Source organism: Empidonax traillii, unplaced genomic scaffold (assembly GCF_003031625.1).
Source record: "Empidonax traillii isolate 1590-97213 ecotype Southwest subspecies unplaced genomic scaffold, ASM303162v1 scaffold51:size1492887, whole genome shotgun sequence".
NCBI classification, from domain to species: Eukaryota; Metazoa; Chordata; class Aves; order Passeriformes; family Tyrannidae; genus Empidonax; species Empidonax traillii.
This window is the reverse complement of record NW_020955244.1, coordinates 976,888-991,142: the sequence shown is the minus strand read 5'-3', so window position 1 is coordinate 991,142 and position 14,255 is coordinate 976,888. Positions and strand designations below refer to the sequence as shown.

Below are 14,255 nucleotides of genomic sequence, written 5' to 3'. Positions count from 1 at the left end.
ATTGGAAGTAAGAAATGCTACAAAGTAGTTCAGTTTCTTCAATGGATTTTGGCAGTTAATAGTTATGTACGGGCAAAAGACTAAGTCAAAAATATTCATACTGTGTTATTTCAGAGATTATTTAAACAATAAAAAGACTACACATGGAATATAGAAATGAAGGCCGCTGAAAGCACTTGGGTATATGCTGTACATAAGGCCCTGAACAGTAAGAGTAACATTTCCTATAAAGCAAGAGGAAGTGGTAACATTCCTAAATCCCATTGCTCATTCCTGGATCTTACGGATCACACCCAAGCATTTCTAAAACCTCTGGTGTTTGTGGGTCTTGTAGGTGACATGCCACAGTAAGAAGGTAAACTGATAGTGATCTCTCATTAAGCATTTTCTTCTGAAGAATGTTTCTCACTATTTAAACAAAATCAGCTCTAGAGAAAAAAAAAGCGCTCCCTAATTGCCTATTATTTATTTATTTGCACGAAGTCATTCCTGTCATCAGCACTCATCATAAATGTAACAGAAAAGGCACTATTAGAAATCACTAAAACTTACTCTCCATCCTAATCTCTCTGATGTTTCTACAGCCCTTATTTTCAGATATACATCAACTAAACGAACAGACTGTTTTGTATTACGTTTTCATGAGGTCTGCATTCTGAACTACTGAATGGAAAAGGAATTTTGCAAAATATCTTAACTGCAGCTAGTTAAGACTTCAGAAAGTCAGTAGCAATTTTCATTCAAGAGTTTTCATTCCATTTTCCACAAGGTACTTCTGAAACTAACCTGTTGCTTGCTCGTGTTGTCTGTCTGCAGCAGAGCAGCGTGATTGGCAACCTTCTGCAGGATCGTTAGGTAACTGAAGCGCAGAGACTTTATTGTTTCACCGTGTGCATTTACCTACAAAAAAAAAAAAAGTTTATGCAAACAAATATTCCTGAAAAAAAGTAATAATCTAAAATAAACGCAATTTTTACCAGGTGTAATGCATTTACAGTTCTAAGTAGAACTATAACTGACCCCAAAGGATGTGTACTATATTTCTGATAAAAAAGAAGCAATTTAGGGGTGTTTTTCCCCTCAGCTTTGTGATCCTATTAATAGGAACATCTTCTACAGCTATGTTCAGAGTTTGCTAAACATTTCAGACAGTAATTTCTGTCGATGTCACAGTAAGATAACCAAGAACTGCTCAGCAAGCAAAAAAAGAGTAACTTTAAAACAGACTTAAATGTAAATCAAACCAGCGCTGTTTGAATGACTCTTACCCTGCACCTCCTACCTTCGCTTTTCCCTACAGCAAAAATGTAAGTTTTTGAACATAATTCAAGCTTCAAACATCCATTTACAACACAGCAGCAGCTACTGCATTGGCTATTTTTGTGGCTACAATTGGTTGATTTTGATCATATATTTTTTCTCCTTTCCCTTCTCAAGTTTCTAACTTTCACGGTTAACTTTGGAATAAGACAGTCCATAAGATCACTTAACCATCTGCAGGCCTGCCTACTGCCCCTTGTGAATCAAGTTCCACAGCATTTCGGTCTTTTTACAAAACATACAAGAAACAAAAGCCTGCAAAGTAGCCTAGTACCCATGGAATATTAACCAGACTGACAGGGGGATTCTTCACAAAGAAAGATGCGGAAGAGTGAATAACATCCTTTGGAAAAAAACCCGAAACACTACATGAGAATCAAAACATGCCAGGAAGAAAACAGGGAGAAGCAAGTATGAGACATAGGCTTCTAAATGTTTAAAAGAGGTGCTTAATCTGAGCCTACTGAGTGATGTGGGCAAACCAAACACACAGCTAGACTAACTGAGCACTGAAGAAGTTCAGAGAAGACTGAAGAAACCTGCAAAGCTGTTACTACTGGACAAGGTTCAGCTTGTTCTCTCTGGCTGCTGTTACAGTTCTCCCCTCAACGAAGCAAAACAAAGTGCATGTTGAACGGCACAGAAAGACACCACCCAACTGCAGTCAGAACACAAGCAAAGCCCAGACAGCCTGCTGGGTTCAGCTTCTGCACAGACCGCCTGAGGCATGCAAAGAAGCTCTGCAGTATCCCAAAGTGCCTAAGTGCCCCATGTTTGTGATGCCACCCATGTTTTTCCCAGCTGGGATTTCCCAAATAGATGGCCTGCAACTAGGCAAACATTTCAATCAGCTCTTGATCAGCAGAGTCTCTCAAGAATTCCAGAAGACTCTGCTCTAAATTCCAAACAGTGCAAATTCTTACTTTGTAACAACAGTTCTTCCTTTTGCGGCCACTGTTGCAGCTACAGGGCTCCCCTGCTCGTAGCACCAAGGTTACATCATCTGTCTCCAGCACAGCCTGGTACACGGCTTTCTGGAATTCAGTCAGAGAACAATACACCATCTGCCAAAGAGAAAACCCAAGAAACGCTATTATGTGCAACATACAATGAAAAGCAAAAGAAGCACTGCATCAAAGAACAGAAATCACAGATCACTGAAATTAGAAATAAATACTATGCTTGCTCAACTAGTAACAGGAAATTATCCTATCACCAAATGAAAAAAATGTGGACCTCGACACCAAAAGAGCACGAAATTGTAGCCAAAATGTATGCATGCTTATTTCATTCCATCCCAAAATTCTACAAAGAGCATCAATGTCAAGCTACGAGAACCGGCTGTTAATTTTCTCGAAACCTTTCAGTATGGCTTTTGCGGAGGAAAAGGAAGGAAAAGTGAGATAAATACATGAATAACTTTAATTACAGATTCCCCTCTGCTTTGCAAGGTGCACAGTTTGCCCTTTCTTTCCCTTTTTTAGGCACCGGCTATTATAGGGCACCACCACGAGCAGGACAAACGGAGTAAGCAACGACAAGGCAAGGACCTACACAGTGCTGTGGCCAAAACTCTGATCCCTCTTCTGAGAGACCACGGGCGGCATCTCCATGACGTCTTTAGTCTTAAGCAGCAGGAGACAGAAATCCCAAGATCATTCCTTAACCTATGCTACCCACACAGCAGCAGCACCATGCTGAGCCGCAATAATGCAGCAGTAACTTGAACATATACTCACATTAACAAGATAATGAAAAGAATAAAACCTGCTAGATTCAGAAAAGCGACTGACTGATGTTTGTGTTAATCTTTCCTTCAGAAGACAGCTTAGATGACATTATTATAAACTATGGATGAAGAAAAAACACCAAATTTTGAAAACAAAACCAGCTGCAAATTTATATATTTGTCCACTTAGAAGGAAAGATTTATCAGAACTCTTGGCTATACTAATAAAGTATTATCACTCCTTATAATATTTACAATTGCACCAGATGAACAGGAATACTTATTTATCATAGAATCAGCTTTGTGTCTGAGGTTTTTCTTTTATTTAGGGATTGAAAATGAGGGAGCTAAAAGCTCACCCCTCCATACACAAAGTGTCAAGCTGCAGATTCAGAAGTTCTACGCAGAATTTCAGGAGATTTACATACATTGCTTTGGGTTTGCACAGATAAGTACACAAACACACTTAGAGCACATGTATAAATCACTAGTCAGAAGACTAGCCGAGCATTTTCAGGCTTAACTGACTCCTTTTCAATATGCAATCACATAATGATGTGAACAAAGCACACTATCGAAAGTGCATCTTTTCCAAAGCTATGGATTAAAGTTCTCAAGATGAAAGGAAACCATAAACTACTACAGACATGACGAAAGAGAGAAAACACAACAGGAAGACAAAAAAAGAAGAGATACACACATTAGCATTGCATTTGAGGTGTGAAGGCACTCTTACCCTGTCTTCCTTTTTGGGCAGCTGGTCGCTGATGAGGGCTTTGGTGCGCCTCAGGAACCAGCCAGACATTTTTCTTGCTAGCCTCACCATGGCTTTACGGCCTGTTGCTAGCTCCCTTTTAGTTGCAGTGTGCCTCTGGCCGTGCTCCACTGGATCAGAGAATTTCTTCTTGAAATCTGCTCTGCTACCTAAAAGTCCTGGTACAGCCCTATTAAAAAAATAAAAGGGGGTAGGGGTTGATCTGCTGATTTAAAGCATACCATAATTTTTCACTCTGGCTAACAGCAAGAGACCTTAAATTAACAATCACTAGAGAAAATACTAAAAATTGTATGTACAAATAGAAACACATCCTACTTTCAGACATGCCGCTCCTCATTTGCTTTCTGTGACTCCCAAATGCTGAGAATATCCCTTAGGAAAAGGTTTGCAATTTCCAGAAAAACAAAACCTTAGCAGACCAACAGAAGACACAAATACATAGAACCTCTAAACTACAAGGCTGCTACCATCAGGAGCCTAAATTGGAACGTAAACAGTCATGTTTTCAAATTTCACTGTTCTTATTAAATCAGATGATGCAGATATTGCAATTTACTAAATAAAATCCTGAGAAACCCAACAGAAAAAAGAATTTCATAATCCTTGCAGCATTACATATTGGAACAATCTATTAACAACACAAGCATAGCTTCAGTGGACCAGATGCAACACTTGAGCTCAAAGTATTTTTCCTGCTATTTCTGCTCTGTATATCCTATGATTGCTTTGTTCCTCCTCTATAAAGTGCTGCCAGTAGGTCTTCTTTGTTTAGATTTTTATTTACAGTTAGTTGCACTTCTCCATTAAAAGTTTTTCTGGACAAGACCGTTGCTTTGCAAATAAGTGCACTTGTGCACTTTGAAAAACAGCAAAATAGTTTTGTTTTCATCCTCCAAGCAGGTCAGAATGACCTGCACACATTGGACAGAGCAAAGGCACAATGCTGGTCAAGGTTCTGCAATGATTTCCTCTCTACTTGGCAAAGGACAGAAGACATAAAAAGCATCCTTAAGGGAAAAAAAAAGAAAAAGGTAAATAGAGTGGGTGGGGGAAGAATCTTTTCAACTTGCTTCCGACATTTCCCAGAGAAGCCAGTTGTGAGGAGCTCCAAATGTATTAAAAAACTGCAAAATTCATACCGGGGGCTCACCTTCACAGCTGCATTAAAGAAAACACAGTTACATTCCCACAAAACATCAGGGAGTTTGAGGCAGGGGCTGTGGTTTGTTTTTATGACACAGACGGGCCTGTATCATCCAGTTCTACCCCAGTCCCACTGCACAGTTAGCATACAGAGGTGTATAACCATTAAAAAATAAATTATTTACCAGTCCATGACACACCAAAGTTCCTTCATATTGTTTTGCAGAATGGTTCCAGTAAGACCTATGCGAACACTGCATTTTAATGACTTCATGGTTTGAGTTATTTGAGCCTTTGGATTCTTGATTCTGTGTGCTTCATCCACTATCACAGCAGACCATTCTACACTGCAGATCACAAAAACATTTCATTAACTGACATTTCTTATCCCATCATCTCACATACATAACCAAACTGAAGTCAGACACACAAGTGGCTGCGATCATTATAATACAGTATTACTTTTTGATTTCCCTGTTTCACATTGTGCCATATTACTCAGTTTCTTCGTATCCTGTTTGCTCAGTAAAACTGATTGCCGTAGTTGAATGTGGCAGAATTTAACAGGTGAACTACACAGCCAAATAAATGAACTACTGCCAACTGTATCAAATGCTTTCTGTGAAGAAAGCGGCTTCCAACCTGTGGAGCAATGAAACCAGCACATCTCATCAACATGAGCTCCGCTCACCATTATGATGTACAAAAAATAAGCAAGTCTCTGAACACAAACTACTGAAACATGCTCAACATAGGTATGCTTCATCTTCCCAGAAAAAAACTATCCAGTGTAACTAGCAGCTGGCTGAAAACATTTCGATTTGCATGTTTTTTTTACAAGAAAGCAACCCACTCAAGAACATCTATACTACACCAAGATGGCAGAGGAATTTCTGTATTTTGTGATAGTGACTAGAGGGAACGTATCTAGAGGCAGTAACCAACAGATATTTTGCAGCCAGTTCAAGCACAAAACTTAAGGGTAGAATGACCCATACACAATGATACTAATTTAAGCCACCAGGTCCCTATGAAGGGATTTATTATGAGTTCACTGTACATGTATGAATGAGTTATTTCAGAACACAATATCCAGTTTGATGGTCCTTCAGGCTATAAAAAGCTGAAACAGACATGTGTAGTAGAAAGCCTCTATCCTGAGCAGGCTGAATTTAGTTCACTAATCTCAAGGCTCTTGCAATATTTTTGATACCCACTAAATACACTCATACATATCAGAGTTCCTTACATTCCTAACATATGCTAAAAATTGGAGGCTCTGAAAGGAGCCTAACAGATATCCACCTGCTAGCTCCTTCCACTTAATCTCTCATTATGCTGATTTACAGGCATAACTGAGCATATGTATTCTTATCAGTAATAGCTAATTATTGAAGAGCAGTTTTTGAGGCCAACTCATCACTGTAGCTAAGCAAGAGACAGCTTCATAGTCTAGAAACAGTTTGGTAAATGGGCATGCTGAGCAAAGCCTGTGCAGGCAGTCACACATCAGGTCTGCTCTGCACATGCACCCGTTTCCTGATCAAGCCTGAAGGGTCCCTCAAAGACAACACAAAGATTTAGGGCACTACTGACAAAACTAATTTACTCTTCTCTCTGCACTTCTCAGACCTGAGCGCAGAGAGGAAGATCTGATTGTTTTGGTGATGGCTGCCCAGAGAACCACGGCACTCTCTGGAGCCTGAACCTTCCCCAACACCTGAAACAAGATCTCCAGATCACAACCTCAGCTGCTGAGAGCAGGCTGCTACTGTAACTATTGGCACAACTTGTACTCTACTTCCAGGACAAAATAAGGGAAAAGAACCCCGAGGATCAGATAAGGAATGAGTAGTTTTAAATCTCAAAGCTTTTAGGACTTGAGAATTTCATCAAGCTGGTGAAAAGTGCGAATAACAAGGAAAATACCTTTTTGAACATTTGCTAAAAATTCCAGGTTTTTTGGTCTCCTTACTCTGTACTGAAAGATAGAAATATTTTCTATGTATCTTTTAGTTGTCACCAGTTTTCAGGCAGGCAATTCTTGGATCTTTTGAAGAACATGCCATAAGCGTGGTAAAAGCAAAGACTAGCTTCATGGAAACTATTCAAATGCTTGCTGCTACCAAATATCCCACCACAAAGATAGTACAGGCTAAAGTCACCAAACACAGCTAAACGAGATTCTTCTCTTCAGCACAGTGGGTTACTGTGCTGCAGTAATTTAACACTGCAATGTAAATACATTACACAGAAAAAGTACTTGCAAAAGAACAACGCACAATTAGTTAAAATTCTGTGTGTAGACAAAAAACACATTAAAACTATTACCTGTTAAATTCATCCAAATACAGGCGAAGTATCTCATATGTTGTAAGAGCAACTTCGTATTTCCCTTGCTTGATGCGACTCATGTCATCATCTTTTTTACTGCCATGTAAGACAGAGACCTTAAAGTATCCCCATGTGTCTAACTCATCCTTCCAGTTGTACAGTACTGAAAGAGGGGCCACTATGAGGAAAGTCTGAAAACAAGTATGAATTACAGTATTACTGCGCAAACCACAACATAAGCGCTTTCTCAACAAGGAAAGTCAAAATCTCAAGATTTATTTTACTGCTTTGAACAGTTTCAACTGTTTAATTCTGTCACTTCAAAGCATAGCGTGGAAAATATTTCAACAGTTAATACAAATTTAAAAGTAATCAGTTTACTCTGAGTAAATAAATAGTACAGAAGAAAATACTGTAATACTAAAGTTAAATACCAAACAGCGCTACTCACTCAAATTATACTCTAACAACTGCAATAAGACATGAAACACTATCACTTTGCTTTGTTATACCATCTGTATACCATAAACTGGTTTAGAGATGAGAAAAGAAAAGGATGAAGAGGGAAGGCAGCTTCCTCCAATCCAAAAGTCTAGTCATCATACGACCTCAAAACAAAAAGACCTGAAAAGGGTTTAAAAACTTAAGGCAGCTCATACAAATTCACTTAAAATCACAGAATAGTAACATCAGTGAGGTAGGAAGTAAAGTTTCTAGTCCTTTACAGTCAAAGCAGGGGCAACACTGAATTCAAACCAGGGCTTTCCCAAGTCAGGTCTTCAGAACCCCACAAGGCTGGGTGGGGTCCATCCTGTGACCTGTTTTAACATTAAATGTTCTCGAAGTGATGTTCTTCTCTTACTCCCAGACAGAAGCATTCCTGTTTCTGTGCATGTGAAGTGCTATCCCTTTACCTCTTCCTCTCTGCCTGTGTTTCCTGAGGAACATGTATCCATTATTCAGAGCTTAGTCACATGCCACTCAAATTCTCTAATTATTCCAATAAAATAACAACAAGAAAAAGAAATCACACGGTTCCCATGATGGGTAAAATAAGAATGATCTTCAGATTTTCTTATTCAGGTTTCTTTCATTTGCTGATGCTGTTTTGGATTACTCAGATTACCAGTAAGACTTACTTCTGACATTATGACAGCCCATCAGGAAAACATGGGAGGTCACAAAGTCTATTAGCCATAGATACTCCAACTATATGCATTTGTCTTAGCTAAATACCCTGTTATTATGGATATACATGTGTTTTTTTTAACTTAAAAAATACAATCACACAACACTGATTTTCTACCCACTAACACAGTCTTTTCAAAGTACTCTAGCCATAAGTCTAATCCAGATATCTCAAAACGTTCTGTTTTAGTGCAGATCAACAGTAGTAACAGATTAGACAATAACAGCTAGATAGCCTGGAAAACTGCAGGCTTCCCTAACCCTACCAGGAAAGGCATGAACCACTAATCTACGACAGCACCTGAATTTTAAAAAATATACATGAACTCCTACAGCAAACAAACAAACAAACAAAACCCAAGTATTGCATTTTACCAAAATCCATAAGATTATATCACTAAAAGTTGTACCTTCTTGGGATTACAATTAGAGCCCTTTTTCATTGTCCTCAGTAAAAATTCTGGCATATTATTTTCAATATCCTCACGCGTTCCCTTTTTGTGCAACACCGCAGCCAAAAACGAGATGACCTTGAGAAAGAAAACAATTCTCAGTGATTATGTATGATAAGAAATTGAATGAGTTCCACTGAAAACAAACATTTAGGACAAAATCCTGGATGCGACTTATTAGGATGGTTTCAGGGAGAGGGGAGACTGATTCAAAACCAACAAACAAAAGCCCCAAACAAAAAAAAAACAGTCTCACTTTTTAAAATGGGACCCCCTTCCCTTGGACTCCCATGAATTCCCTGAATTCATGATAACAATAATTAAGTGCTCTATCTCACTTTTTCATTTTCTAAGTGGAAAAGCCCCAAAAATACAGAAGATACAGAGTAGGAATAAGCCAGGATAAAGCAGAGATGAAGCATGCCTTGCAACTCTCCTCCTTTTAAGGGCACTCGACTCTCAGAGGAGAGTTCAGAAGGTGATCAGAAAGAACATATACTTGACAACTCTCAACCCTGTTTTTGAAATAGGAAGAAGATGCTTAACCTAGAGGTTTGTTTTTTACTAATATGTCTTCTTCTGTATGATGTTCCATTCCTTCAAATTCCTGTTGTTAACATCAAAACTACTTCTTTGAGCTGTGCCACATTCTCCCATCTGCCTCAGAGGGGTCAAGGTGATTATGAGAAGGTGCTTATTATATATATAATATATACATACTATATATATTATTATTATATATATGTTCCAAACTGCTCCCATGGTAATCCAGAACAGGAATAAGGCACAAAGAATACCTGGCCAGAACATGCAAATCTGTAAAACCCACTTGGAATAAATGGCATCTGTGGGACTAAGTGGCAGCAAGGACCAGATGCATCATCAGAGAGGTGCCCTTCTTTTGAAAGCTCAACAGGCCCCTTCTCCTCAGAGCAGCCAGCTCCAGACGCTTCCTTCTGCAGCTGCTACACAGCTGCTCATAGCAGGGCAGAGGTAAAGCTATCAACTGCTGATTTCCAAAAAAAAAAGAGCTGCTTCCCTCTAATGACGAGGGAAAAGAGCCAGTCAGGAGGTCAAAAGTGCAGAAAAAATACCTGCCTGAGAAAAGTTAGATGGACAGAAGAGAGAGGACACCCCTCATTAATGTGGCCGCAGGGTGGAAGAGAGGTACGTTGAATAAAAGTAACCCCAACATTTTTATATGCGGTATTTCATACAAGCTGAGGTGAAGAGGAACTGCAAGTTTGCATATGCTGTTTAATTAATGACTTTTAATTATTTTTTTAAATCCTTTTGAGAATAAGAAATTCAACTGAACAATAAAACTCCATGTCTCTTCCAGATCCTTCATTTTGGGAAGAATTTGTATCACAAATTTCTAACAATAGAAAGGCGTAACGTGGCAACTCATTCTGAGAAATCTTCAGCTCTTCCAGACAAAGCAAGAAGCAACCTAGAGGCCTTGACAGGAAACTAATTTACTGTATTCACATTAAGAAATAACATTATTCTACTTGCCTCCACCCCAAATTCAGCTGGAATTGAAAGAACCCTACAGTCAAGCCACTTAAGGCAAAAATCAGTTCAGAAGTACAAAGAACATCAAAATGCAAAAGGTTTCCAGAGAAGTCTTTGTCTCATAAACCATCTTATAATTCAGGAACAATAAAGTTCAGGCAACTGAGAAGCATAAGTTTTCTATAAGACTCAATCAGTTACTCGATGAAGTTTAACTAGTATTCATTTTTAGCTATGCACCTACCTTTCCTAAACAAGTGAATTCTTCCTTTTACTTCAAATCCACTGAACTGCCTTTTCCATAATGACCTTGAACATAAACACTGTGTTTTATAAAAAATACGTAAGATCATGGAAGGGACCTTCAAGATCATCTAGTTCCAATCCCTGCAATTGGCAGGAGTGCCATTCACTATATCAGGCCCTCATCCAACCTGGCCTTGAACATAAAGGTACTGGAAGGCTGCAAGGAGGTTCCCCAGAGCCTTCTCTTCTCTTCTGCAGGCTGAACTGCCCCAACTCCCTCAACCTTTGTAGGACAGGTGCTCCATCCCTCGGATCACCTTTGTGGTCCTCCATCTTTCTGGTGCTGATGACCCCTGAGCTGGACATTCCAGGTGTGGTCTCACACGGGCAAAGGGACAGAATCACCTCCCTTGACCTGCTGGCCACTGCTTTTGACAAAGTCCAGGGCTAAAGAACACACTGTCGGCTCATGCCAACAGCTCTTCACCCACAAGAAGCCCCAGGTCCTTCTCCACAGCACTGCTCTCAATTACCTCTTCTCCCAGTCCGTGCTCGTGTCTGGGATTGCCCTGACCCAGGCGCAGCACCTTGCACTTGGACTTACAGAACCTCATGAGGTTCTTACGGGCCCACTTTTCTGGTTTATCCAGGCCCCTTTGGATGGCATCCCATCCTTCTGCTGTGTCAACTGCGCTGCTCAGCTTTGTGTCACCTCCAGACTTGCTGAGGCTTCACTAATCTCACTGTCCATGTCACTGATGAAGACACTGAAGAACAGTCCTGAGGGACTTCATCATCACCAGCCTCCACCTCAGCACAGAGCCACTGACCACACCTCTCTGCCTGCACCCATCAAACTGCCCACCCACGACATCCATGTCTCTCCAGAGATAAGGACATCATGTGGGATCACACCACAGGCCTTACAGAAGCCAGGGTAGATGGCATCTGTCGGTCTTCCTGGATCAACCATTGCCAGAGTTCCACCACAGAAGGCCACCAGGCTGGTCAGGCACAGTTTGCCCTTACCAAAGCCATGCTGCCTGCCTCAGATCGCTCTCCTGGGCCTTTCATTTCTGACCTGTGTACTTACAGAATTCCTTCTTGCTATTCTTCACAAAAGACATTTTTTTGAAACCTCTACCTTTCTTCTGCAAATTTTACACAGACTAAAAGAAATAACCATCACATGTGAATTCCACATAGGAACACACTATCTGCTCAAAAAATGAAAGCAAATGCAAGCAAAACCACACAATTTCCAAATGAGCTTGCATTTAGACATGTGGGCAGAGAGAAGAGAGAGGGGGACAAGGGCTAGATACCACCGGGCTCAAGTTGCTAACTTTAAACTAGATAGATTACAGTGGATTTCCAAACACCCTAATTACAGCAAAATAAACAAATAATTTGGGCCACACAGACTCAAACCATAACAAAAAAAATCCAGCTACACTTTGTCCTCTCATCAACACAGCTGCACTTCCAAAAGAGTGACAGAAGCAGCATGGTCCAGAGACAGGAGTAAATGTGCCTGCTCCCTTCCCAATCCCACAACTGTGAAACTTTGTTTTCAGGAAAAAAAGAAAAGAGACATTTTAAAAGCTAGAGTCGGATAAAGGCCCCAGGTTCTTCTAGTGTACTGCAGCGCAAATGCCTGTCATGATGGACAGGTAGCAATCCTCAAAGTAAATTCAACATAGTAAACCAAAAGGGGCCCCATATCCCAGTTTATTGGTTGTCAGGAGTGAATCCTAAATCAGCAGTGGCTCCTGGCTCTGAGTGCTGGCCTGGATGGTCATGTCCTGGCTCATCCAACTCCACAACAGCAAGGGGAGGTTAGGTTTTATAAATACACTTACAGCACCAGAAAACATGCTATTCTCCAGCTGTAACAATCAAAAAGAATACCTGTATTGTTTTTCCGAGGCCCATGTCATCTCCAAGAATACACCCCCTTTTATCAGCATAGTGTCTGTACAGAAACTGGGCTCCTTCCCTCTGATAATCACGCAGGTATCTGTTAATCGTGTATGGGATAAAATCGCCACTGTCCGACAATTTAAAAGGAACTGCAGGAGATGGAAGATTTTGGTCAGGAAAGTATGGCTTTTCCAGATCACCATCATCAAATATTAAGCTCTTCCAGGGTCCTCTACTGTCTTTGACTCTGCAAAGTTTAGTTACTAATATTTTCCTTTCTTCAGACTCCAAGAATAATACAATAGCAAATGATTTTCCATTCTTGTCCTTTTCAAGTGAAGTTATTACTCCTTCCTGAAGTTTTCCATTTTCAAGATAAGGGGCAAGGCATTTCTCCCCAACACGCCAACAATCTATAAAAAAAACAAACACACAGTGATGAACTGACCTGACATACAATGTATTTCATTTCTTCACCCTATTAAAACATTGGATGCATATCTGACAAAATGCATACATCCTAAGATAAACTACTTTACTGAAGGAAGCGCTAAAATAAAGAAACCAATTATTGTTTACAACTAAACAAAAAAATTATAGTTTGCTCTAATACTGGGTTTTTTTATAAATACCAGAAGGTGTATATGGAACTTCATGCTTATGACCAGTGGTAGCACACACTTCTGGGCACATCGACACAGACACTTATCAGAGGTAAGGAGAAGAGGAAGAGCTGAAGGTATGAAACTCCATTTCACACGTTTTCATGTCTCTGTGTAAAAACCCCACGGAGATTCTCCTCACCATGTCCTGGAAGTGTACACTCACAGGACTATTCTCCACAATGTATCAGGTAAATTGATGATAACTACAATTCCTTTCTTTAAAGAGACTGAATTACGTAAATAAAAACATCCATGTAGCCCACCAGCATTGACGTGAGGTAACAATAAAAACAGCACAAACACACAGAATACCCCTCCTGTAAAGCTCTTTGGCCTTGAAGTATTCTTTTAGCTGCAGAGATTCCACAGCCCACGTGTGATTTGTCTGTTTAGCAAACCCCAGCTGACTGCTCACTTCTCAGTAGCTCCACTCCCCTTTCAACACATGCAGATGTCTTACTTTCGTCCAAAGTAACATCTGAAGCGACACGCAACATTAATTTACAGACTTCCAGGTTCAACCCACGATTTAAGACGACAGCATCTTTGTTTTTAGCTAAGCATTTATGTGAGGTTAATGAGTCGCATATGACTCATCACAACTGGAGTTCCAGGTGTAAAACGGAATAAACCACGCTGGGCAACAGCACTGGTGACACCAAGCTCCAAATCTAGCGAGCAACAAGGAATAAAATGAGAAAAATGCACACACACAAAAGATGGTATTAAGAACATCACTGCTACAAAAGCCTAGAAAATAATGCCCAAATCAAGAATTGCTACTTTAACTGGCCTGATTCACTAAGTTCGTGGGTGTTTAACTAGAGTCATAATTTATGTGGAGTACTGTCTTTAAAAATAAAGAAAATTATGGTGGTGTGGCCTCCCGGCATGGGGACAGCGCACCTGCCACCAGTGAAGAGAGTAGGTATTTCAGATGCTGGCCTACACTTACTCCT

The 14,255-nt window shown here is 40.1% G+C and overlaps 1 protein-coding gene across 1 annotated transcript in view; it reads right to left on the bottom strand.

Moving 5' to 3' along the window:
* Window positions 1-14,255, bottom strand: part of ERCC6L2 (ERCC excision repair 6 like 2) — a 51,846-nt gene that overhangs the window by 33,722 nt on the left and 3,869 nt on the right. Inside the window, exons 2-9 of the mRNA XM_027879174.1 lie at window positions 13,757-13,852; window positions 12,620-13,044; window positions 8,903-9,022; window positions 7,302-7,495; window positions 5,156-5,317; window positions 3,786-3,993; window positions 2,244-2,384; window positions 787-900 (exon numbers count right to left, since the gene is read on the bottom strand). Of these exons, the coding sequence (XP_027734975.1) occupies window positions 787-900; window positions 2,244-2,384; window positions 3,786-3,993; window positions 5,156-5,317; window positions 7,302-7,495; window positions 8,903-9,022; window positions 12,620-13,044; window positions 13,757-13,852 (1,460 nt within the window). The remainder of the gene's footprint in view (window positions 1-786; window positions 901-2,243; window positions 2,385-3,785; window positions 3,994-5,155; window positions 5,318-7,301; window positions 7,496-8,902; window positions 9,023-12,619; window positions 13,045-13,756; window positions 13,853-14,255) is intronic.